The sequence below is a fragment of the Dasypus novemcinctus genome, chromosome 9, assembly GCF_030445035.2.
Source record: "Dasypus novemcinctus isolate mDasNov1 chromosome 9, mDasNov1.1.hap2, whole genome shotgun sequence".
Classification (NCBI taxonomy): Eukaryota; Metazoa; Chordata; class Mammalia; order Cingulata; family Dasypodidae; genus Dasypus; species Dasypus novemcinctus.
In genome coordinates, this window is record NC_080681.1 from 33,878,306 (window position 1) to 33,903,408 (window position 25,103).

Sequence of the window (25,103 nt, forward strand, 5' to 3'; positions counted from 1 at the left end):
GATCTGAGCAAACCAATTACAAGTAAAAGGATTGAATTAGTCATCGTAACCTTCCCAACAAAAAAAGTTCAGGACCAGGTGGCTTCACAGATTAATCCTACCAAGTATCCCAAGAATTATTACCACTCCTGCTCAAACGCTTTAAAAAATAATTAAACAGGAGGGAACACTAACTGACTTACTCTCTCAGGCCAACTTTAATACTAAAGTCAGATTAAGATACTACAAGGAAGAAATTTACAGACCAGTTTGTCTTAGGAATATAGATGCCAAAGTCCTCATTAAAATGCAATACACTGGGAGCAGATGTGGCTCAAGCGGCTGAGCACCTGCTTCCCACTTTGGAGATCCTGGGTTTGGATCCTAAAAAAAAAAAGATAACAAGCAAACAAGTGAAAAACCAACTCAGGGGAGCCTATGTGGCTCAATAGTTGAGAACTTGCTTCCCACATTCAAAGTCCCGGGTTCATTCCTGGCTGTGGTAACTCAAAAAGAAAAAAAAAAAAAAAGCAACCACATTAACAAAATGAAGGGGTAAAAACCATGTGCCATGTGATCATTTCAGTTGACACAGGGAAGGCATTTGACAAAATCCAGCATCTTTCTTGATAAAATCATTTAGAAAAACAGGAATAGAAATAAACTTTCTTAACATGATAAAGCACATATATGAAAATCCCACTACTAATACCATTTTCAGTGGTGAAACTGAAAGCTTTCCCTCTAAGATCTGGAACAAGACAAAGGGTGACCACTGTCAGCAGTGCTATTCAACAATGTAATGGAAGTTCTAGCCAGAGCAGTTGGGCAAGAAGAAATAGCATTCATATCGGAAAGAAAGACGTAAAATTATTTGCAGATGACATGATTCTATATAAAGTCCCAAGCAAATCTACAACAAAGCTACTAGAGTTAATAACAGAATTTAGCAAAGTGGCTGGGTACAAGATCAACACAAAAATCAACAGTATTTCTATACACTAGTTATGAGCCATCTGAGGAGGAAATCAAGAAAAATAGCCATTTACAATAGCAACTAAAAGAATCAAATATCTAGGAATAAATTTAACCAAGAATGTGAAGGACTTTACATGGAAAATTACAGAAGTTTGCTAAAAGAAACCAAGGAAGACCTAAATAAATAGAAAGACATTCCATGTTCATGGATTGAAAGACTAAATATAGACCAATGGAATTGAATTGGGAGTTCAGAAATAGACCCCCACATCTATGGCCAGTCGGTTTTATTTTATTTTTTATATGAAATTTTTTTTATTGGAGAAGTTGTAAGCTTACAAAACAATCAAGCATAATATGCAGATTTCCATGTAACTCCACCAACACCTTACATTGTTGTGAAACATTTGCAAATTATGAAAGAACATCATCATTTAGAATATAACCACTAAATCTAGTCCATAGTGTACATGAGGTATATTTTTTCCATACCCCTATTATTAACATCATGTATCAGTATTGTACATTTGTTAGCATTCATGAGAGAACACTCTCATATTTGTACTGTATTGTTCACCATGTTATCCAATCTCTTGCATGTACAACCTATCCAAAATATAAAGTCAGTAGCTCCCATTTTCATCACAGAGTTGTACAGTCATCGCCTCAGTAAATTTTTTAATGTTTTCCTTAGCATTGATAAGTACCTCCTTTGACATTGATGCAAAAATATTACAATATTGCTGGTAACTATAGTCCATAAATTAAATTAATTGTATTTTTCCCATGCATCACCATATTCTTAACCCCTTGTAAGAGTGATATACGTTTATTCTAGTTCATAGAAGAACATTCTCATATTTGTATTATTAACCACAATCCTCATCCACCTCCAGGTTGACTGTGTTATTGAGTCCATAAATTATTCTCTACTTTTCTTTCAATTGGACATTTATTTCCCTGGACCACCCCTTTTAGCCACAATCCCATTTATAAACCAGCCATGTTGGTTAGACTCACTGTAATGTTACCATCAATTCTATCCATTTCCACACTTTTTTTTTTTTGAGGTACCAGGGTCCAGGGATTGAACCTGGGACCTCATTTGTGGGAAGCCAGCGCTCAACCACTGAGCCACATTGGCTCCCCTGAGTTCACTTTTTGCACTTGTTTGTTTTGGGGAGGAGGCACCAGAAACCAAACCCAGGACCTCGCATGTGGGAAGAAGGTGCTTAACCACTTGAGCCACATCCTTTCCCCTATTTCCACACTCTTATAATCAAGCTAAATGAAAATTCTTCATACATTAAGAATCAGTACCCCTTCTCAACCTTCATCCTATTCCTAGTAACCTATACTTTACATTTTAACTCCATGTGTTTATTCTTCACACTTAGTTCATATTATTGAGACCATACAATATTTGTTCCTTTGTGTCTGTCTTATTTCACTCAGCAAAATGTCTTCAAGGTTCACCCATGTCATCGTATGTGTCCCAATTTCATTTCTTCTTATAGCAGCATAGTATTCCATCCTGTGTATATATTACATTTTGTTTAGCCGTTCATCATTTCATGGACACTTGGGTTGTTTCCATCTTTTGACAATTACGAATAACACTGCTGTGAATATTGGTGTGCAAATGTCTGCTCCCGTCACTGATTTTAGTTTTTCTAGATATATTCCTAGTAGAGGAACTGTTGGATTATATGGCAATTCTATATTTAGATTCCTCAGGAACTGCCAAACTGTCTTCCACAGAGGCTCCACCATTTACATTCCCACCAGCAATGAAAGAGTGTTAACTATTTCTCCACATCCTATCCAGCACTTATTGTTTTCTGATTTTTAAATAATGGCCATTCTATGAGGTGTGAGATGATATCTCATTGTAGTTTTTTTTTAAAAGATTTTTATTTATTTCTCTCCCCTCCCCTCCCCCATTGTCTGCTCTCTGTGTCCATTTGTTGTGTGTTCTTCTGTGTCCGCTTGCATTCTTGTCACACAGCACTGGGAAACTGTGTTGCTTTTTTGTTGTTGTTGCATCATCTTGCTGCATCAGCTCTCCGTGTGTGTGGCACCACTCCTGGGCGAGCTGCGCTGTTTTTGCACAGGGCAGCTCTCCTTGCGGTGCGCACTCCTTGCACATGGGGCACCCCTACACGGGGGACACCCCTGCATGGCATAGCAGTCCTTGTGTGCTGCGGCAGTACTGTGCGTGAGCCGGCTCACAACATGGGTCAGGAGGCCCTGGGTTTTGAACCCTGGACCCTCCATATGGTAGGCAGACACTCTTTATCAGTTGAGCCACAACCACTTCCCTCAGTGTAGTTTTGATTTGCATTTCCCTAATAGCTGTGATATTAAACATTTTTTCCATGTTCACTGTTTGTATTTTCTCTATAAATATCTATTTAAATCTTTCACCCATTTTTTAATTGGATTGCTTTTTTTTGTTGTTGAGTTGTGTGATCTCTGTATGGCATGGAAATGAAACCTTTATCAGATAATGTGGTTTCCAAATATTTTGTCCCATTGAGTGGGCTGCCTTTGAATCACAAAAGTATTTTAGGTTTGAGGAGGTCCCATTTGTATATTTTTTCTTTCATTGCCCATGCTTTCAGTATAACATTTAAGAAACCACCATCTACCACCAGGTTTAAAGATGTTTCCCTACATTTTCTTCTAGGAGTTTTGTGGTTCTAACTTTTATATTTAGGTCTTTGATCCATTTTGAGTTAATTTTTGCATGGGTTGTGAGATAGGGGTCCTTTTTCTTTCTTTTGGATATGGTTATCCCATTCTCGCAGCACCATTTGTTGAATAGACTGTTCTGCCCATGCTGGGTGGGCTTGGGAGCCTTGTGAAAATCACTTGACCGTATGTGAGCTTCTGTTTCTGAACTATCAATTTGATTCCATTGGCTTATCTGTCTGTCTGTATTTTTGTCCAGTAGATTTTTTTTAAATTCCACCCCCCACCCTTGTTTGTACTTGCTATCTGCTCTTTTGTCTTCTTTTCTTAGGAGGCACTAAAAACCAAATCCGGGAGCTCATATGTGGGAGGGAAGCACCCAATCACTTGAGACACCTCTGCTCCCTCCAACTGATTTTTAACAAGCCCACTCATTGGAAAAGAAGAGTCTTATCAACAAATGTACTAGGAGAACTGGATATCTATGTGCAAAAGGTTGTATATCTCACAACAACAAGAAAAAAATTAATTCAAAATGAATCAAAGACCTAAATACTTAAGAACCAGACTATAAAACTCCTAGAAGAAAGTATAGGGAAGCATCTTCAGGATCTTGCTTTAGGCAATGGTTACTTAGACTTTACACCCAAAAGACATGAAAGAAAAGAAAAAAATAGATAAATGTGACCTCATCAATATTTAAAACTTTTGTGTTTCAAAGGCTCACCATAAAAGTGAGAAGACACAATGTGAGAAAATATTTGAAAACCACATATCCCATTAGGGTTTAATATCCAGAAAATATAAAGGATTCCTGCAACTCAGCAATAAAATGACCAACAACCCCCAAAAAATGGACAGCAGGAGTAGAATTGGCTCAAGCAGTTGGGCACTTACCTCCCACATGGGAGGTACCGGGTTCAGTTCCCAGTGCCTCCTGAGGAAGATGAGTAGACAGACAAAGTAGCCATCTCGGGGGGAATGGGGAGGAAGAAAAAATAAAAGTAGAATAAAAAGCAAAATACTTGAATAGATATTTCTCTAAAGAAGATATACAGATGGCTAAAAAACACATGAAAAGATGCTCAGCTTCATTAGCTATTGGGATTATGCAAACCAAAACTGCAAGATAGCATTTCATACCCACCAGAATGCTACTCTTAAAGAAACAGAAAATTACAAGTGTTGGACAGGAGTGGAGAAATAAGAATACTCATTCATTGCTGGTGGGAATGTAAAACGGTTCAACCACTGTGAAAGACAATTTGGCAGTTCTTCAGAAAGCTAGGTTTAGAATTACCACATCACCCGGCAATCCCACTACCAGGTATATACTAAAAAGAATTGAAAGCCGGGACTTGAACATATATTTGCACACCAATGTTCATAAAGCATTATTCACAGTTGCCTAAAGATGGAAGCAAACCAAATGCCCACCAACAGATGATTTGATAAAGAAAATGTGGTATACATGTACAGTGGAATATTTTTCAGCTTTAAAAAGGATTGAAGTTCTGAGTCATGCAACAGCATGGATGAACCTTGAAGCCATGTTGGGTGAAATAAGCCAGTCACAAGAGTACACATATTGTATGATCTCACTGTTAAGCAAATTCAGAGAGTCAGATCTAGAATATAGGTTACTGGGACTGAGTTGGAGGTAGGGAATGGGAAGTTTATGTTTAAGTTGTACAGAATTTCTATTTGGGTTGGTTGTAAAGTTTTGGTAATGGATGGTGGTGATGGTAGCACAACACTGTAAATGTAATTAGTGAATTATATTTGTGAATGTGTTTAAGGGAAAATTTTGAGTCATCTATATGTTATTAGAATAAAAACTAAAAGAAAAAACAGGCAGCGGACCTGGCCCAGTGGTTAGGGCGTCCATCTACCACATGGGAGGTCTGCGGTTCAAACCCCGGGCCTCCTTGACCCGTGTGGAGCTGGCCCATACGCAGTGCTAATGTACGCAAGGAGTGCCCTTCCACACAGGGGTGTCCCCGCGTAGGGGAGCCCCACGCGCAAGGAGTGCACCCCGTAAGGAGAGCCGCCCAGCGCAAAAGAAAGTGCAGCCTGCTCAGGAATGGTGCTGCACACAGGGAGAGATGACACAACAAAAAGAAACACAGATTCCCGTGCCGCTGACAACAACAGAAGCGGACAAAGAAGAATACGCAGCAAATAGACACAGAGAACAGACAACCAGGGTGCAGGGGGGAAGGGGAGAGAAATAAATAAATATAAATTTTAAAAAATATATTTATTTTTTTTAAAAAAAACAAAGGACTGTACAACACAGTGAATACTAATGTAAATGATGGACAAAAAATTATTAACTAAAAAAAGTGCACCTTACTCTGGAAAAAAGTTTATATTGGCTGAATATGAAGAAAGAAATGGAGCTTCATGATTAAGAGGATAGTTGGAATCTGAGTGCAGTAAACTTTTTTACTTTGGCTATAACAAAAATGTGTGGCTTTGAAAAGCAGTGAAACAATATATATTTAGCATCAGGGAGCTGAATATGTGTCTCTTGTGCCTGGAGATGATTTTCCCTGATTCCTTTTTATATTCTAAAATGGCTAATAGTACCATCTGGAATCAGCAGATTTTATTTTCCTGAATGCAAGAAATCTTTGGCTTTATAATTCCCCACAATGTCAGACCCAGTGCGTTGACTCTTTAAGTGTTTATTGAATAAGTGAATAAATAAATATACGGAAGGCTGGTGTTTGTTCTTTAGCTATTTTTGTCATTCCCTTCTAATTTCTGTTTGGTAGTCTCTTGTGAACTTAAATTTTTATGCCTTTTTGTGGCCTGCTCAATGAATATTTGATATAGGTATTATTGTCATGTTCCAGATAAGAAAACTGAGGCTTATAGAGGTTGGGTAACTCACCCAGTGCCACACAACTAGTAAGTAGTGAAGCCAAGACTCAAACACAATTCTGTTGGATTCTGAAGGCCAGATATTTTCTAGTATACTGGAATCAGAAATAGCATAAGGGAAGCGGACTTGGCCCAGTGGTTAGGGCGTCCGTCTACCACATGGGAAGTCCTAGGTTCAGACCCCGGGCCTCCTTGACCTGTGTGGAGCTGGCCCATGCGCAGTGCTGATGCATGCAAGGAGTGCTGTGCCATGCAGGGGTGTCCCCGCATAGGGGAGCCTCATGCTCAAGGAGTGCTCCCCATAAGGACAGCCGCCCAGAGCGAAAGAAAGTGCAGCCTGCCCAGGAATGGTGCCACACATACGGAGAGCTGACACAACAAAAAGAAACACAGATTCCCATGCCACTGACAACAACAGAAGCGAACAAAGAAGAACACGCAGCAAATAGACACAGAGAACAGACAACTGGGGAGGAGGGGAAGGGGGGAGAAATAAATAAAATCTTAAAAAAAAAAAAAAGTTATAAGAGGAAGAGCAGTAAACCTGTGTGTCCTGAGTCTCTTTCTCTCTCCTTCCCTCCTTAAAAAGAAAAACAAAGCTTTTAGCTCTGAGATCCTGTTCAGTCATAACAGGGATGCTTCTTTTTCTCTTATGACAGAAGAGTGCATAAAACCGGCAATATGAATACTGTTTTGTCAGCCTCTGCTGTCACACCCACAGCTAAAGAGGCCAGTGTTCCTCCAGCCCACTCTGTATTTAAGCAGACAATAGTCACTGGAGCATTGTTCCTAGAGTATTCTTCATTTCTCTAGTTACTTTACTATCATGTCATGATATTTGTATGTCTCAACTTTTTAGATTGTTCTCAGGTATCACTGAAAACTTTTTAAAAATCTTGAATGTAAAATGATTTTTTGTTTGCACTTCAGAGCCCTTTATCAGTTGGGTCATTTGACTATCAGTAAAATTGTGTGCGTCTTTAATTAAAATTCCAAATTAAAGATTGAGGTTATTTAGAAGCCATTTGATATATAAATGCTTATATAAAATATGGTTTCTGTTGGCTTTGGTGTTAGTTTTCTATTGCTAAATAACAGATTCCCACAATTCTTTTTGTTATCTCATAGTTTGTATGGGTCACCTAGGCAGTCTAGGCACTGCTTAGTTAAGTCCTCTGCCCATGGTCTCATCGTGCTACAATCCAGGTGTTGGCTGGGACTTTGATCTTATCAGAAGTTTAACTGGAGAAAGACCCACTTCCAAGCCCCCCAGGTTGATGGCAGGATTTCTCTCCTTGTGACTGTATCACTGAAGTCCCCCATTTTCTAGCTGCTGTTGGCCAAGAGCCACTTTCAACTCCTAGAGCTGCCCACAGTTCCTTGTTACATGGCCCTCTCATAACATTACAGCCTAGTTCTTTAAAGCCAGCAAGGGAGAATCTCTGACTCTGAGGGGGGGTCTGAACCTTCTTTAAAAACCTACTTGAGGGAAGCGGTTTTGGCTCAACTGATAGAGCGTCCGCCTACCATGTGAGAGGTCCAGGGTTCAAACCCAGGGCCTCCTGACCCTCACCTGCCCACGGACAGTGCTGATGCGTGCAAGGAGTGCCCTGCCACACAGGGGTGTCCCCGCATAGGGGAGCCCCATGTGCAAGAAGTGTGCCCTGCAAGGAGAGTCACACCATGGGAGAAAAGCACAACCTGCCCAGGAGTGGCACTGCACACACGGAGATATGATGCAGCAAGATGATACAACAAAAAGAGACACAGATTTCCTGGGTGCCGCTGACAAGAATACATGTGGACACAGAAGAACCACAGCAAATGGACACAGAGCAGACAACTGGGTGGGGGCGGAGGGGAGAGAAATAAATAAAAAAAAAAAACCTACTTGATTAAGCCAGGCCCACCCAGGATGCTCTTCCTTTTGAAAAACACAAAATCAGTTGATTTGGGACCTTGATTACATCTGTAAAACTCTTCACTTTTGTCCTGTAATATGACACCTTTACCACATTCTCTTGGTTAGAAACAAGTCTCATAAGTCCCACCCACACTCAAGGGGAAGGGATTGTTCAGGGTATGCACATGGTAGAGTATCCTAGGGCTAGCCTGCTACAGATTCCTTTTTGTTTTCACAGGGTTTTTTATCAGCAATTGGAGAGCCTTTTCCCAAAATTATTTTTAATCATGGAAGAAAAAAGAGGATTTGGAATTACCTTGAATTTGAAGAGGAAGAAGATAAACAATTGGCAGATTCTATGGCTTCTCTGGCTTATCTAGTATTCGTACAGGGCATTGGTATTGATCAGCTTCCAATGGTCTTAAGGTAAGAGTTAATTTTTTGTTTCTTCATTCTAAAAGAAATATCATCAAATGTTCTTTTATCTAATGCCCTATATATGTGTTAATATTATTAACATGCTATATAAAATAAAATAGAAACACCAGCTCTGAATGATACTGGTTGTAATCTATTGAAGCCAATAGTGGTCAAGCAGTGACTAAGTTGAACTAGACATAAGGGAATGGGAAAAAGTCAGAAAGTGTTCAGCTAGACTTGATTTTGAAGCTGTTGGAACCACCCTGGACTATGAGGGTTAAGTACTCATGGAATAGTCTGAATTACTGCCATTTCTTTTGCTGTAATCCTGAGTGGGGTCTTTATATATCCACTCTCATTCCCTTTCAATCTAGCCTATTCTCAACATTAGAAACTAAAGCTTTTTTAAAAAGCAATCCCCTACTTAAATCCTTTCAATGAAGTCTAAGTGCCTTAACATGACTTGTGAGACAAGCTTATGCATGACCTGGCTCTTCCTGGGTTCTCCTGATTAATCTCCAATAACCTTTCCTCTTCATCACTATGCTCCAGTAACACAGACCTCCTTTTGGTTTCTTACTGAAATGTTTCTTGAACTTTTTTGCTGTCAAACCTTTGTATATGCTAGGACAGTCTTTATCCTTAAATATCACTTTCTGAGAAAAGCCTTCACTCGTCACTCAATTAGGGTAAATCCTCTTGTTCTAATTACATTGAATGTGACCCTTTTTTCCCATATAGTTTATCACAACTATTTTAAAAATAAACATACAATTTTTACAATGTAATACCTTCCAGACTTCAAGGTCCATGGGAATAAGAATTGTGTATTTGTCTTGCAGGCCTTGGATCTATTTCTTTGTGTGAGTTTGTATATTTATGTATGACTATACCTGGGGATATGTTTGTGTATAAATATTGCAATAATGGTTATCATTTGCATGTTCATGTATCAAACACTATACTAACAGCCTTAAATGCATTTTCTTTATAATAATCCTGTAAAATAGAGCCTTATCTCATTTTACAGATGAAAATAAGACAGGCAAGTTAAGAAACTGCTGAAGATTATACAACTAATTAGTGGCATAGGTGGAATTCATACATAGTTCTCTCTGATACGAGAGCCAATACTCTTTAACTATCACACTTTACTTATATATATATATGAATACAAAATATCTAAAAAAATTTTTTCTCCCATTTTAGCCCATCATACCTTTTGCAACTTAATATGGGGCATGTTGAAGGCTTTTTGCAAAGGTAAGATCATTCAAATGGCATCTCAGAATTAAATAGAAGTATTAAAATAGTCTTTGTCAAGATCAGGGGACCATATCTTCTCTTGGCCAGGTTTTAATAATTAATTGGTTATTGCATAAAACAGTGACACAAATCATCACAACAAAAGCAGAAATAAGTTAAAAGGGCTTTTCAGCAGTGTTTCATATTTTCAACCCAAGATAGTATTAGGATATTGTCTTATAATAACTTCATGGTTTTCCAGTTATCTGTTCCTAAGGTTGAGGTTTCCTTCCTTATCTCAAAAGAAAGTAAGTTGATGTATTCACCAAGTGCAACGAATATCCCATGATGATGGAGGAAGTTGTTGTTTGGGAGGAGTGGGGTGAGGGGGGTGGGGGGTATGTATATGGAGACCTCATATTTTTTTAATGTAACATTAAAAAGAAAAAGATAAAAAGATAAATTTTTAAAAAGTAAGTATATTGAAACATCCTAACCCACTGCAACCTCCTCCATCTAAGGAGGAACAGTCATAAGGAAAGCTCACGTATATTTTTGCTTCATGGACAGAATCTGTTAAATGCATCAAAAGTTGTCTTCACCACTGCCTTTTATAGTTTAGATTACTGATGATGATGTCATTCAATTGCTCCTTTTCTCATTTGGGGTGCTAAGAGGCAGATCTTTTCTTTTAAAAATATAACAAAGTAACTTTTCCAGATAGAAATGCAAGGATTTCTCAAAACTCTATGAGCTTTGTTTTTCTTTCCCTGTTGTAACATGTTTAAATTATCTCTTGAGACCAGTCAGGACCTTGCAGTAGTACCCTCTAGGAACACTAGTGACAGTTTATCAATCTCATCTCTTCCTAGGTGAAGCACGATTTATAACATGGCAAATGTCCATAGCCTCAGCCTATAAGGCAGGAATTTCCAAGGATCTCCTGGCACAAATAGTTACTAACTCTAAATTTGTTTTATTATATATGTCTTAATGATTTTATATTATTTTTACTTTATGGTAAGGATACAGTATCCGTATGTATTATTTTTTAACCTAAGTTCTGTGTTCTTGAGATATTGAGACTGGTTAGTCATTGGTCCAAAAACATAATACATTTAACTTCTTACGTGGATAAAAGAACCTGGAGCCTAAATATTTTTAAAAATGTATTAGACAATAATCATAAAACTGTTTTTAAAGAGTATTAGCACAAGTGGAAAGCATTAAATTCTTTTTTATCTAAGGAGAATTGCAAAGCTTTTACAGAACAATCAACTGGAATATATATAGCATTGTGTCAGGTATAATTGATTTCTTAGCATTTGCTGTTACCACTGTTATTGATTTGATGACAGGAAGTAAGCCTTGGTAGCCTGACTTTGGTCAAATTTGGATGTCAACAGCCAAATCAAAAGACAGATTAAAATTTCTCGTGGTTCTTGCTGTCTGCTAAAACAGCATTTGAAGGAGAATCTTTTATAAGATTGTAAATCTTATTGTAATAAATGAAAATAAACCTGATTGCAAATCCTTCCTTTTTTAAAAAACCTTATGCCATATACCAAGTTTTTGGTTCAAATTGTATAGCATGGGTTGAACTTTAAATTTCATTCTATTAACTGATCTGAATGTATTTCTGCAAGCATAGTTACATTGAAATAAACCATTAAAATTTTTAAAAAAGACAGATTAAAGATAAAAAATTTTGACTAGGTTCTTCAACAGAATTTCTCCTTAGTGATAAGTATTTTAAAAGTCTTTAAATTTTAATTTTTGATTTATTTTCCTAAAATGAAAAATCATTTAAAGCAATTTATAAAATCTTGTTGATAAATTTTAATATTCTCTTCTAGAACAGAAGAGTCTGTTTTCTCCAAAGGATTGGTAAGATTTGTTTGTTCCCATTATAGTTTAAATATAATACATAGTTATGTTAACAGTGAAGCTGTTGGCTTCAACATATATATATATATATCTGCATGTATTTTAATCTGTAGAATCTGTTGGAGAATGGTTTATTGAAAATGGAAGACAACAGTCTACTTCATCACTATTTGGAAATCAAGAGTTTTCTTACTGTACCTCAGGTAAATAAGATATATATTCTAATCTTGAAAATAGCCTCATTCCTATTCCAAACTTAAGTTTTCTGACTCATCCCCCACTTTCTTTTCCACATCCTTTGAAAACTCTAGTCCAGGACTGTCCAGTAGAACTTTCTGTGATGGTGGAAATGATGTTATCTGTTCTGTACAGTACAATAGACAGTAGCCACATTGAGCATTTGAAGCACGGCTAATGTGACTGAGGAACTGAAATTTTAAATTCAATTTAAATTATTTTAAATTTAAATAGCTGTGTATAGCTAGTGACCATGATAGCTGACAGTACAGCACCTAGTGGAAAAGCATTACCTTCTTCTTTGACACTGTTTCTGCTGATATGAGGAACTTAAAAAATGATGCTCCTTCACTTTTCAAGTTCTCAGGCCTCTGTTGGAGGCATGCATTGACTTGTTATTAGAAAGACCAATATACATTTACTTGTTACCGCCTATGATTTATTTTGGCTAAGATTATTAGTTATGATATACAGGTTAGGTTCTTAGATGTCAATGGAAAATCTTATCATTCCAATTTTTTTTTTTTTGAGATACCGAGGCCCAGAGACTGACCCCAGGACCACATATATGGTGGGAAGCTTGCACTCAACCACTGGACCACATTGGCTTCCCTGAATTGGTTTTTTCATTTGTTTTGCTTGTTTGTTTTTTTGTTTTTTTCAGGAGGCTCTGGGAACTGAACCCAGGACCTCCTGTGTGGGAGGCAGGTGCTCAATCACTTAAGCCAAATCCACTCCCCCTGATTTTTTTTTTTTAGGAGGTACTGGAGATCGAACCTGGGACCTCATACATGGAAAGCAGGCACTCAACACCTTGATCTACATTTACTCCCCTCCCCCAATATTTAAATAGAAAAATTTGGCTTTTGTTACTATATTAAACCTGGTTTTTTAAAGACTGGGTTATATTTCTGCATGTTTGATTTCATGTTGTTGCCATTCTAGACATAATTGAAAATTACCATTTACTTTTAAATTTACACTTTGTAACATACCACTCAACATCACTTATAAAATCTATTGCACTTAGTTCCCTTAGACATAAAAGTGGAATGAATGACTCAAGGAAAAAAATTTAACTTCACTTTCCAATCTCCTACTTTCCCTTCTCTGAAATTTTATTATCCACTATTGATAATATAGTTGTTAGTTTGCAGTCATATTCTATTTTACATCTGAATTTTAAATTTTTTATTTCCAGGGTTTAGTGAAAGTAATGATACTCTGCCCCATTGAGACATTGGTATGTAAGTGCTTTGGGATTAAATAATAAGTTACAGTAAAAAAATTGGATAAATAATATAATCTTTATCCATTTTATGTAATAATGTTATTTGTTCCATTTTAGAGGAAAAAGGGTTTAGCTGTGCTTCAGCTATATATTAACAAGTTGGACTCACAAGGCAAACATACATTGTTTAGGTATGTATTAAGTATGTGGTTGACTGAAAATCAAATGCTGTGTAATTAGTTCAGGGTTGAGTATTTCAGTATGTTTTATATGTAATTCAAGTCTAGTTGGAAGCCATATTATAATAAATTCTCTTATTCATGATGGATAGAGGAGTTAATAAAATTTTATAGGCACATATTGTATTATTTGCCAGGGCTTCTCTTAACAAATACCATAGACTGATTGATGTAAACAACCAAATTTTATTCTCTCTCAGTTTTGGAGGCTGGAAGTCCAAAACCAAGGTTTCAGTAGGATCGTGCTTCTCTGAAGTATTCTTGTGGTACCTTACCGGCAATCCATAACTCAGTTTCTATCTCTCACTTGGCTATCTGTCTCCTTTTGTATCCTCCTGATTCTTTTTTTTTTTTTTTTAATATGTATTTATTTATTTATTTCTCCACACCCCCCTTCATTGTTTGTGCTCGCTGTCTGTTCTCTGTGTCCATTCAATGTCTACTTGTGTTCTTTTTTAGGAGGCACTGGGAACCGAACCTAGGACCTCAGTGTGGGAGGGAGGCACCCAGTCACCTGAGCCACCTCTGCTCCCTACTTTTATCTCTCATTGTGTTTCCTCGTTGTGTCTCTTCATTGCATCATCTTGTTGTGTCAGCTCATCATGCCATCCTGTTGCATCAGCTTGCTGTCTTGTTCATCATCTTTAGGAGTCACGGAAATTAAACCCCGATACTCCCGTGTGAGAGGCAGGTGCCCAACTGCTTGAGCCATATCCACTTCCCTCCTGATTCAATGTCTAAATTTCTTCTGCTTATAAAGATTCCAGTCATACTAGATTAAGGCCTTATCTTAACTAATAGGATCTTTAAAGAGCCTTCTCACAAATATATTCACATCTTTTTCATCTCATATCATGTAGGGTACAAGATTCAGTTCATAACTCATACATATACATATATATTACACAATAGTATAGATTTCAATTAATTGAGATACTCTAAGAATAGACTTAAAAAACAGAGATTGTTAGGGCTACTACTAGAAATTTACATAAGTCAATCATTTCAATTATTCACAGTTGAAATTAGTGATTCCAAAATTACAACTTTGACAGAATATTCACTATGAATTAATACCAGAGCTTACTAATAGTGCTGTTGGAGGGAGGAAAAAGTCTAGTAACTCTAAATGGTCAGTACACTGTATGTAAAGGACCAACTAGTATTAATAAGTAGAGACTTGGTGGGCCTTAGTATCTGTCAATAACTGTTCAACTTTGTAGCACAAGCAGCTCTAGACTATGTGTATGTTAACCAATAGGTATGGGTGTGTTCCAGTGACACTGTATTTACAAAAACAGGCAGCAGGATGGATTTGGCCTGCAGGCCTTAGTTTGCCATCTTTGGTCTAGGTAGTAAAAATGAGGTTAAAAGAATTTGGGCAATGTGAAAGTACTAAAAAGTCTGCTTTGGGACTGGTAAACACCATCACTCTTAATGCTAATTTTTCTTCATTCTGCTGTTAGAGATATGCAGATGATTTTGAAATGCTATTCCAACTAGAGCAGGTTTATGAGATCTTTTTTTCTTTTTCAAGATTTATTTCCATCCCCCCTCATTGTTTTGCACTCATTGTCTTCTCTGTGTGCTAGTGTTTTTTTGTCTTGTTTTGTTTTTTAGGAGGTATCAGGAACTGAACCCGGGACTTCCCATGTGGGAGGCAGGCGCCCAGTGGCTTGAGCCACCTCTGCTCCCACTTGTTGAGTCTCTCATTGTGTTTCCTTGTTGTGTCTCTATTGCATCATCTCGTTGTGTCAACTCGATGCACCATCCCATCATATCAGCTCTCTATCTTGCTCATTTTCTTTAGGAGGCACTGGGAACCAAACACAGGACTCCCATGTGGTAGGCGGGCACCCAACTGCTTGAGCCACATCTGCTTCCCAAGATCTTAACTTGAATCTTAGATCTTATAACAGGTTTCCTATTCTGCTGTACCTGTATGTATCCCTACCAAAAAATTCCCCTGGTGCCCATTTATTCTTATGTTAAGTTACTACAACTATATGCTTAAAAAGATTCAAATTTGGCTTAACAGAAATTTCTTGTTGAAAAATCCAATTAGAAATAGAATTTACTAGTGACAGCAATTACTATAATAAATGACTTTGTAATTGATAACACTTTGTTAATTGTCTTCACTTTATATTTTCTATTTCTTGAAATAAAACGTAGCCCGTTTGAATTTGTGAAACTTTCATCATCATTTTATTACAGTACAGTCCAGTATAATTTCAAATGTCTTGTAATTTTGCTTTTAAGGTGCTTGTTGAATACAAGTAATCATTCAGGTGTGGAAGCCTTTATTATTCAAAATATCAAAAATCAAATTGATGTGTCATTAAAGGTAAGAACATAAGGTATCAATTGTAAATTTATTTTGCAGGATATACTTATTCATTTGTGGAGAATATTTATGTGAATTTTTGCCCACAGACTTTTTGTAAAATCTCTAGTATAGGGATATCTTTTTTTCCCATTTCTATTAACTTTCATTCTTTAAAAAAACTGCAATTTGAAATATTGTTAACTATACAGATTGTATTAAGTCTTTGAACTGATAATAGGACTTTTTTTGTTTTGCTATGGACTTATAAAAATTTAATGGAAAATAAAAGTTAAAAAAATTAATGGAAACTTAGGTCTAATCTATGTGAATAGTTACTAATTCCATAAGAAAACTAGTGTGCTTTCAAAATTGTAGTTTGTTCCACATCTGGAAACAGTAAATGAAAGAATAGAAATTAAAGTTAAAAATATGTATTATTAATATATATGTGGTAATAGTTTATTTCTGTAGTATGAATGTATTAGAAAAACACGAATTTATTAAGTTTTTATTTAAAGCCTTTCCTAATTCTTCTTTTGCTTTTCAGAGAATACCTAATAACAAATGGTTTACAGGACCCCAGCTTATTTCCCTTCTAGATCTGATTCTCTTTCTCCCAGAGGGTGCTGAAACAGATTTACTACAAAACTCAGATAGGTGAGATAACTATTACTAAGATCAAACTGTAAATTCAGAATAAAATGTAAAATCCGTATTTCAAGAACCTGAACTATGTTTATATAAACATATTACATGTGTGTTTTCATGTGGCTTTATGAACTATGGGTAATTCATAAAAGTTTAGAAAAGATTTTATTTAAGTTATTAGATAATGTGTAGAAACAAACTCAAAAATACTATTCTTTCCAGGAGAATGACCAACAATATTATTTTGCACCTTTTTTGTACCCAGCATTCCAATATAGCTACAGAGATTTGCTACTAAATATTTGTGACTGAAAACTAAGAATCTCATGTATAACTTTAAAAAGGCTTATTTGTTTCAATTTCGTTTTGTTTTGTTTTGTTTTCCAGGGTATCAATTTTTTTTCTTGCATAGAATATGAATATTAGAATGAATGTTGAGAAAATGGTTTTAGGCATTTATAACAGGAATTTTAAAATTCTAAAAGCAAGAAATGATATTTCAAATATTAAAGATAGCAAGGCTTCCTTGAGAAAAAATATATATAATTTTTGTAATTGTATTTTGTGAGCTTAAAAGGAAAACAAGTATAAAAAGTTATACTACTCCAGAAGGTCTCTTGAGAGGCATAGTTTCCAATGGCAAACTTAATTGTAAATATACCCAAGATTTTAACTTACTTCATTCATTCAAATTGCTATTGATTGTGTAAAATTCTACTATATGTAACAAATTATATATTTTTCATTAACAGGATCATGGCTTCATTAAATTTATTGAGGTATTTGGTTATCAAAGATAATGAAAATGACAATCATGTAAGTGAATTTATTTGAAAAAGAAACTGTGAGTATATGCAAAATGCTTATGGAATGATTCATCTTTTCTTGATCAGTACTTAATTTGGCCAATATTTCATATCTTACACCCAGCTACAAAGTCTGAGAAAAGTGCCACTGATTGTTCTGAAACCTGAAGTTAATTCTCAGGAGCCCTTACCACCCCTCTATCTTTCCTTTTTTTCCTTCCCTATTGTTCCTCTGCTCTCTTGCTGTAAGCATTATTTAGCCCTATAAGAGCAAAGAAGTTGCTGGTTCGAAGGTAACTATCCCTTTTGAACGTAACATGTATTTGGGTGGCTCATTCAGGTGTCTCCACCTTTAGCTCTTAATTTAACTCTGAGACCTCTATATAAAATAAAATCTGATATTTTGATGTTTTTACATCAGACATATAAATAAAAAATATTTTCAGCACTAAAACTGAATTTGTTAACAACACTTTTTGGATAATGTGTAGGAAGTTGGAATTTTTTAATAGCACATCATTAGAGGTACTCAATAATTAGAAAACTATTTGAGGGAGATTTGTCATACAGTAAAATTATATTTGCTTTTTATCTTCTCTCTTTCTACTTGATTCTTTTTTTTTTTTTTTTTTTTTATTGACTTTGTAATAATATTACATTAAAAATATATATGTGAGGTCCCATTCAACCCCACCCCCCCACCCCCCCTCTCCCCCCCCAACAACACTCGTTCCCATCATCCTGACACATCCATTGGATTTGGTAAGTACATCTTTGGGCACCTCTGCACCTCATATACATTGGTTCACATCATGGCCCATACTCTCCTCTATTCCATCATGTAGGCCCTGTGAGGATTTACAATGTCCGGTGATTACCTCTGAAGCACCATCCAGGGCAGCTCCATGTCCCGAAGACGCCTCCACCTCTCATCTCTTCCTGCCTTTCCCCATACCCTTTGTCCATTATGTCCACTTTTCCCAATCCAATGCCATCTCTTCTATGTGGACACTGGATTGGTTGTGTCCATTGCACCTCTATGTCAAGAGGAGGGTCAGATTCCACCTGGATGCTGGATGCAATCCTCCCATTTTCAGTTGTAATCACTCTAGGCTCCATGGTGTGGTGGTTGTCCTTCTTCAACTCCATCTTAGCTGAGTGTGGTAAGTCCAATAAATCAGATTGTAGGTGCTGGAGTCTGTTGAGGCTCAGGATCTGGCTATCACATTGTCAGTCCAGAGATTCAAATCCCCTAAATATATCTTAAACCCCAACATTAACTGCACCTCCAGCACATTGGCATGAAAGTCTTATGAAGGGAGATCCCATCTGAGTCCAGATTCATCACACATAAACACCATTTCCAAAGAGGGGCCATCTGCCCTGGTAGTTAACCCCATCGGCCATGACCATAACTCCCGTGGGTCTCTTTAGCCCTCAAAGGAACCAATATCTGGGGGTTGTATCTGCTTTATCTGTCTCTCTGACTCTGCTCAGTTGTGCATGAGGGCAAACCTTCTGCCAGCCTCCAGACTCTTTTTTAGAAACTCGTAGCCATATAAACTCATTTCTCCTTTCCATTTCCCCCTTACTTTAGGTCAAACAGCATTTTAAAGTCATGGTATTTTATGTAGACATGGATATTCTGCTGATCCGCATTGAACCTTCCGTATAAGGTCATTTTCCAGTTGCATCATCAGTTGGTAGTTGATAGTGGTCCCTCGTTGCCAGGGAGGCTCATCCCCGGGTGTCATGTCCCACGCTGGGGGGAAGGCATTGCATTTACATGCTGAGTTTGGCTTCGAGACTGGCCACATTTGAGTAACATGAAGGCTGACAGAAGGAAATTCCCAGGCACAAAGTTGCTCTAGGCCTTGTTATTATTTTGGGTTTATCAGCTCACAAGCATAATCATTAGTATCAGGGGCTCACTGTTGAACCCTCACTCCCTCCCGGTCCCCACCACTGTACCTGTCTACCTGATTCTAATAGTTGCTTTCCTTATATGTGTCATCTCCATTAACTCTGAATCACATTGTGTTTTTAATCTGTTTTTTTTTTAGAAAGGAGTGAAAGTAACTGATTTTTTATATAAAGATACTAAAGAGCTTTTTCTTTTATTTTTTTAATTTAAGTAAATCATGATTATTTGGGATGCAAAGTTTTTGGAAAAGTAGCAGTTTCCTTCCTTTTAGTAAATTCAGTGTTTTGACCTCTAGTTATCCTCTCAAGCCAAAACAATATTTGTTAGCATTTAGTAGTGCTTACTCTGTCCCAGTTGCTTTTTTTCCCCAACATTTTATTGTGAAAATTTTCAAACATACAACAAAGTTGAATAAATTTTACAGTGATCACCCATTTTCCCACTACCTAGATTCTACCCTTAACATTTTACTCCATTTGCTTTCTCATGTATCCATTTCCCCACCCTCTCTCCATCCATCAGTCTCATCTTTTGATGCATTTCAAAGTAAACTGCAGACATCAGTATACTTTCCCGTAAATATTTTAGCATATATTTCATTAAGTTAAATATTTACCATTTTTCTTGGACGTAAAATTTACATACAATGAAATGCACAAATTTTCTTTATGCTACTTAAACCCGTAAGTGTAGAACACTGTCATCATCCTAGGAAGTCCCTTCTGCCCCTTCCGAGTTATTACAACTTCCTTGTTCTCCCCTTCTCCACTTCCTTCCTGCCAGAGGCACCTTTATTGTGGCCATGTGTAAATTTAAGTGTTTTATAGATGTATCATTTATTCTTCACAATGCTATGAGATAAGTACCCTTTATTTCCCCCTTTTCATTGATGATGAAATCAAGGCACAGGAAGGATCATTAACTTGTACAAGGGCTCACATCCAGTGAGTTGTAGTAACAGATATGACCCCAGGCAGTGGTCAGTACCTTGAAAACCATAAACCGAATTCTGACTACTAAATGAACTTATGTAGAAAACAGTAGAAAACAATAACATAAAAATTCAATAGCAGGTGAGGCTGTAAGGCTTCAGGAAGATGTCCTTATGTTGAGATAGGAGTTTTTACATTTTTAGTAATGAGAAAAGGCCAGACCTACATAGGAAATGATCCGATTTTCCTGACAGGAAGCACAGAATAATGTAGATATGGAGCACAGAATAATACAGAGGCAGCAGATGGGCCTTTGCCTAGAAAGGGAAGATATGAGAGCAGTTTAGCTTTGTGTAATCTCTGCTATAATAGCCTGAGAAAATGCCTCAATTTTATTTGAGGAACATTTTATGGGGGAGAAAAGGATATACCCAGCTTATAGGACTACCTTCTTATTTGATGATTTTCTTTAAAAGTTTTTTAGAGAGATCAAATATTCCAAATTATTGCCATGCAAGTTACCATAAATACTACCATACTAGAAAAATAGCAGGGAACCTAGTCCAAGGTGGCAATTTAATATCTTTGAGGCAGCCAAAGTCCTGCCCACCCTGGAAGCATTGCACTCAAGGATGATTACAAAAGATCATGTATAATTTAGAGGCAAATATGATCACTATAGTTAAGAAATGACAGGATTTTGTTTGTGGCTAAAGGAGGTACAAAATGATATTGTGGTGGTGCTGAATTGTAGGGAGTTTAATTCAAAAGGACTCCTATCTAGGACATATTTTTGACTAGTTAAGTTTGCTGAGAGGGTAATTAATCACATTTTAAAAAAAACACAGAAAAACGTACAGGAAAATTAAGAACAGAATCACTCAAGTGTAAAGACAACAAACTGATTCATAATTTAATTATGATCCATTTCTTATCCTGCTATTTTGGGTTGCTGTCATCTGACTTATTCTTTTCATAAGCCATTTCTTACCCTGTTCTTTCATGCCTCTTTATCTCCCTGTCTAAAGGAACTGCCTGTATCCACACCTCAATTTTACATAATTGTTCTTGAATCTTATAGTATTAGCTATGCCCATCTCTATTGGTAAAACCAACTTAAGTTTTTTACCTAATTTTCTCTTTTTTATGGGTGTCTTTAAATAATTATTCATTGCTTTCAATTGTAATAATTTATTCTAATATGCAGCTCATAATTATTTTATCCCTTACCTTCTGTCCTATCTACTCATACTCTTTTTTATCCACCTCCCTACCCATTCTTTTTCCTAAGTAATTCATTCTTGAAATATATATAATAAAAGCATGGTCAGAAAAACAATGTGAGATTGCAAATGCCAGATAGATACTGGGAATTTTAAAAAAGGAATTGTATGTATGTGTGAATATACGCTTTTTCTATTATGAAAAAAAATTTAACTATATTGCATATATACACCTACATATAATTCTATATAAGCCTTTTGAGGGGTTCTCATTTAAACTGTTTTCTACTCCAAGATTAAAACATCACTTATGTGATAGTTGCAGAGCCAGATGACTTCAGGTGATAGTTCTGCTATATTACATCACACATTAGGTGAAAAGAGAAAGCTTTTTATTTCTTCATCATCATGGTTGACTATATCTTTTGCAAGGTCTCTTTTCTGGCAATGAGTTTCATTGTGGAGTAGAACTACCTACCCATCCTTCCTTGAGATAGGCTGCAGTCAGTTTTGAAATGTACGGTTAAGCCTTAGAACTGAAAATAATTGGAGCAATTACATTAGTGAGTCTACTTGGGTATAAAATTAAAAGCAAGAGATTGTGATCATTTCCAATTTTTAATCCTTATACCTAATTTTTTTTTTAATCTTAAAAGGATTTTCTTTGTAGTGTTTTTTTTTGGAGGTACTGGAGATTGAATCCAGGACCTCATACATGGGAAGCAGGCACTCAACCACTGAACTACATCCACTTCTCAATGAGATTTGGTTTTTTCATTTGTTTGTTGTTTTTAGGAAGTACCAGGGATTAAACCTGGGACATCGTACAAGGGAAGCAGGTGCTCAACCACTTGAGCTACATCTGTTCCCCTGTAATTTTTTATTTTTCATCTTGCAACTTTGATTTAAAAGAGAGATAAAATATTCTTATTTCATCACTTCTCCACTCCTACATGCTTCTGAAAATATTACAGTTGTTCTTCATGTGAAATGTTTGTGGAATTATACTGATCAGAATGTGTAACAAATATTCTTTAGCCTAATTTTGGCACATTTTTTAGCCTGATGTTTTATGACTATAGGCTGTGTGTTAGAATAAATTACTGCAATTCAGACAACTAAAATTTCATATGTAAAGATCTTTTAGATCTGTGCTGTCTAACATAGTAGTCATTATTCACATATGACTATTCAGTTAAAATTTAAAAATATTTAAAAGTTCAATTCCTACTTGTACTGGCATGATTTCAAGTGCTCAATAGCTTCATGTGGCTGGTGGCTATTGTATTAGAGCAAAGAGAGAACATTTTCATCATGGCAGAAAGTTCTGTTGCTGAGTACTATTCTAGATCATTGTTTCTCAATATATGATCCTAATCAAAACCACCTGGGTTTTTTATGCAAACTTCTTAGGTCAGCCCAAACCTACTCAATCAAAGCCTCTGAATAAGGCATAAAAGTCTACTTTTTTAACCAGCATACTGAAGTAAGAGAATCTCCCCTGTTTGTTGTGAATTATGAATAAAATCTATTTTATGAGATATCATTTGTATATGATAAAGGATATAATATTGTTTAACTCTTTAGAAGTAAATGATAACAAAATGCTAAGTATCAAAACTTGTTCCATATATAAGACTGTTTTTACAAAATGTATATACAAATAAACTAGACAGATTGAAACAGAATAGCAGCTGTGTATGGCAGGGGACGCATAGAAAGATTGAGAGGTGATGAGTTTTTGTTTTTTGCTAACTATTATTATTATTGGAATAATGAAAATGTTTTAAAAATGATTGAAGTGATGAATGCATAACTGATTATACCAGATACCATTGCTTGTACACTTTGGATTGATTATGCTTTATTAATATATAGCAATAAAATTAATTTTTAAACTAATGGGATGCAGCTAAAGTGCTTAAGAGAAAATTTTCCAGTTAACACATATTAGAAAAGAAGACTGAAAATTAATACACTAATTTCTGGCAAGATTGATTAAAAAATGAAAGACAATCTAGTAAGACTTAAAAAGGAGTGGAAGTACAAACAGCACACACTGAAAAATAAGAAAATTATATGAATCATTCTAGCAAATTTGTTTTAATAGTGGAATTTCATAGGAAATATCTTTTAAACTGCTGCAGTCTACCAAAAGAAAACCCAGCCTTTGAAGATATCATCACACTTTCAAGAAACATAACTCAGATCTTTTATTAAATGTTCTATAGACTAGGAGGAAAGAATAATTATACTTAAACTGGGTCCATTTCATTGTCCCAGTTAAAGATAATTGGGGAGACTTCTGGGAAGATGGTGGATTAGAAAGACATGGGACTTTCTTCTCTCCCAGAAAAATAGCTAGAGGATAGGCAGAAATGGCCTGGAAAAAAAAAAAAAAAAGTTCAGGATTTAGGACACAGGAGGAAGGCTAGACACTAACCAGAAGAGAGGGGAGCAAAGGAAAAAATACTTGATGGAAAGACTGTGAGTAGAAGCTGCAGCTGCAGCCACCAGCCTAGAAGCAGACAGTTTTAAATTCTCTGGCCTCCATTCAGCAGCTACACACAGAGGCAGCTGCAGGTATCCACCTCCCCAGGAAATGGGAATGAGAGGGATGCAGCCTAAGGCCAATTCAGCTTTTGACCCACAAATTTGGTCTGCTATGTCCTACAAACCCTACCAGGCAAGGAGAGGCCATGCACTATTTGCCCTGGGAGCCAGCACGGAACTAAAGAGATCTGACCCTCCCAATCACCCTCAATCATCTACTGACCAGGACTAGTTATTGAGGACACAGAGGGGAGTGGAATTATTTCCTAACAAATAAGAGGGAGAGGGTTGCCAGCAAACATTAGAAAGCAGCCTCTGAGAAAGTTTTAATTGTGAGGCTCTGAATAGCCTCCAGACAGGATCCTCTGCCACACTTTTGCAGTTGGTGTTGCGGTTGGTGTTGCAGTTGGTGTTGCAGTTGGTGTTGCAGGGAGTACCCTCCTACTTGACTTTAAACTGAGACAGCTGCTGAAGAGCACCATCTGCTGGCAGACCAGGGAAGGATGTGAGGAAATAAAAGTAAATGAGAGGAGGCGTTTTCCAGCTTTTTCTGTCTCCCTCCCCAAGACCCTTGGAAGCAGTTCTGCAACACTTACTGGGTTCAGGGCCCAGATTTGAGCAACTAACAGGGACAGTCCTAAAGACATAGAACAGGAAAGCAAATGTGGCTTAAGCAGTTGGGCTCCTGCCTACCACATGGGAGGTCCCAGGTTTGGTTCCCAGCACTTCCTGGAGAAGATAAGCAAGACAGCAAGCTGGCATGATGGGTCTGTGCAGTGAGCTGTCACAAGATGACATAACAAGGAAACACAAAGAGGAAAGACAATGAGAGATACAACAAAGCAGGGAGTTGAGGGGGCTCAAGTGATTTAATGCCTCTCTCCCACGTGGGGGTCCCAGGTTCAGTTCCTGGTACCTCCTAAAGAGAAGACGAGCAGACACAGAGAGCACATAATGAACAAATACAGAAAACAAGACACAGAGAA

General features: G+C 36.7%; 1 protein-coding gene across 6 annotated transcripts in view; it reads left to right on the forward strand.

The window, feature by feature from the left end:
* Window positions 1-25,103, forward strand: part of GLMN (glomulin, FKBP associated protein) — a 54,484-nt gene that overhangs the window by 24,832 nt on the left and 4,549 nt on the right. For all 6 annotated transcript variants that reach the window (XM_058303177.2, XM_058303174.2, XM_071217258.1 and 3 more), the window contains 9 exons: window positions 8,682-8,869; window positions 10,073-10,126; window positions 11,965-11,995; window positions 12,109-12,198; window positions 13,434-13,475; window positions 13,581-13,654; window positions 15,965-16,049; window positions 16,579-16,688; window positions 17,432-17,495. In XM_058303177.2, coding sequence (XP_058159160.1) covers window positions 8,682-8,869; window positions 10,073-10,126; window positions 11,965-11,995; window positions 12,109-12,198; window positions 13,434-13,475; window positions 13,581-13,654; window positions 15,965-16,049; window positions 16,579-16,688; window positions 17,432-17,495 — 738 coding nt within the window. The remainder of the gene's footprint in view (window positions 1-8,681; window positions 8,870-10,072; window positions 10,127-11,964; window positions 11,996-12,108; window positions 12,199-13,433; window positions 13,476-13,580; window positions 13,655-15,964; window positions 16,050-16,578; window positions 16,689-17,431; window positions 17,496-25,103) is intronic.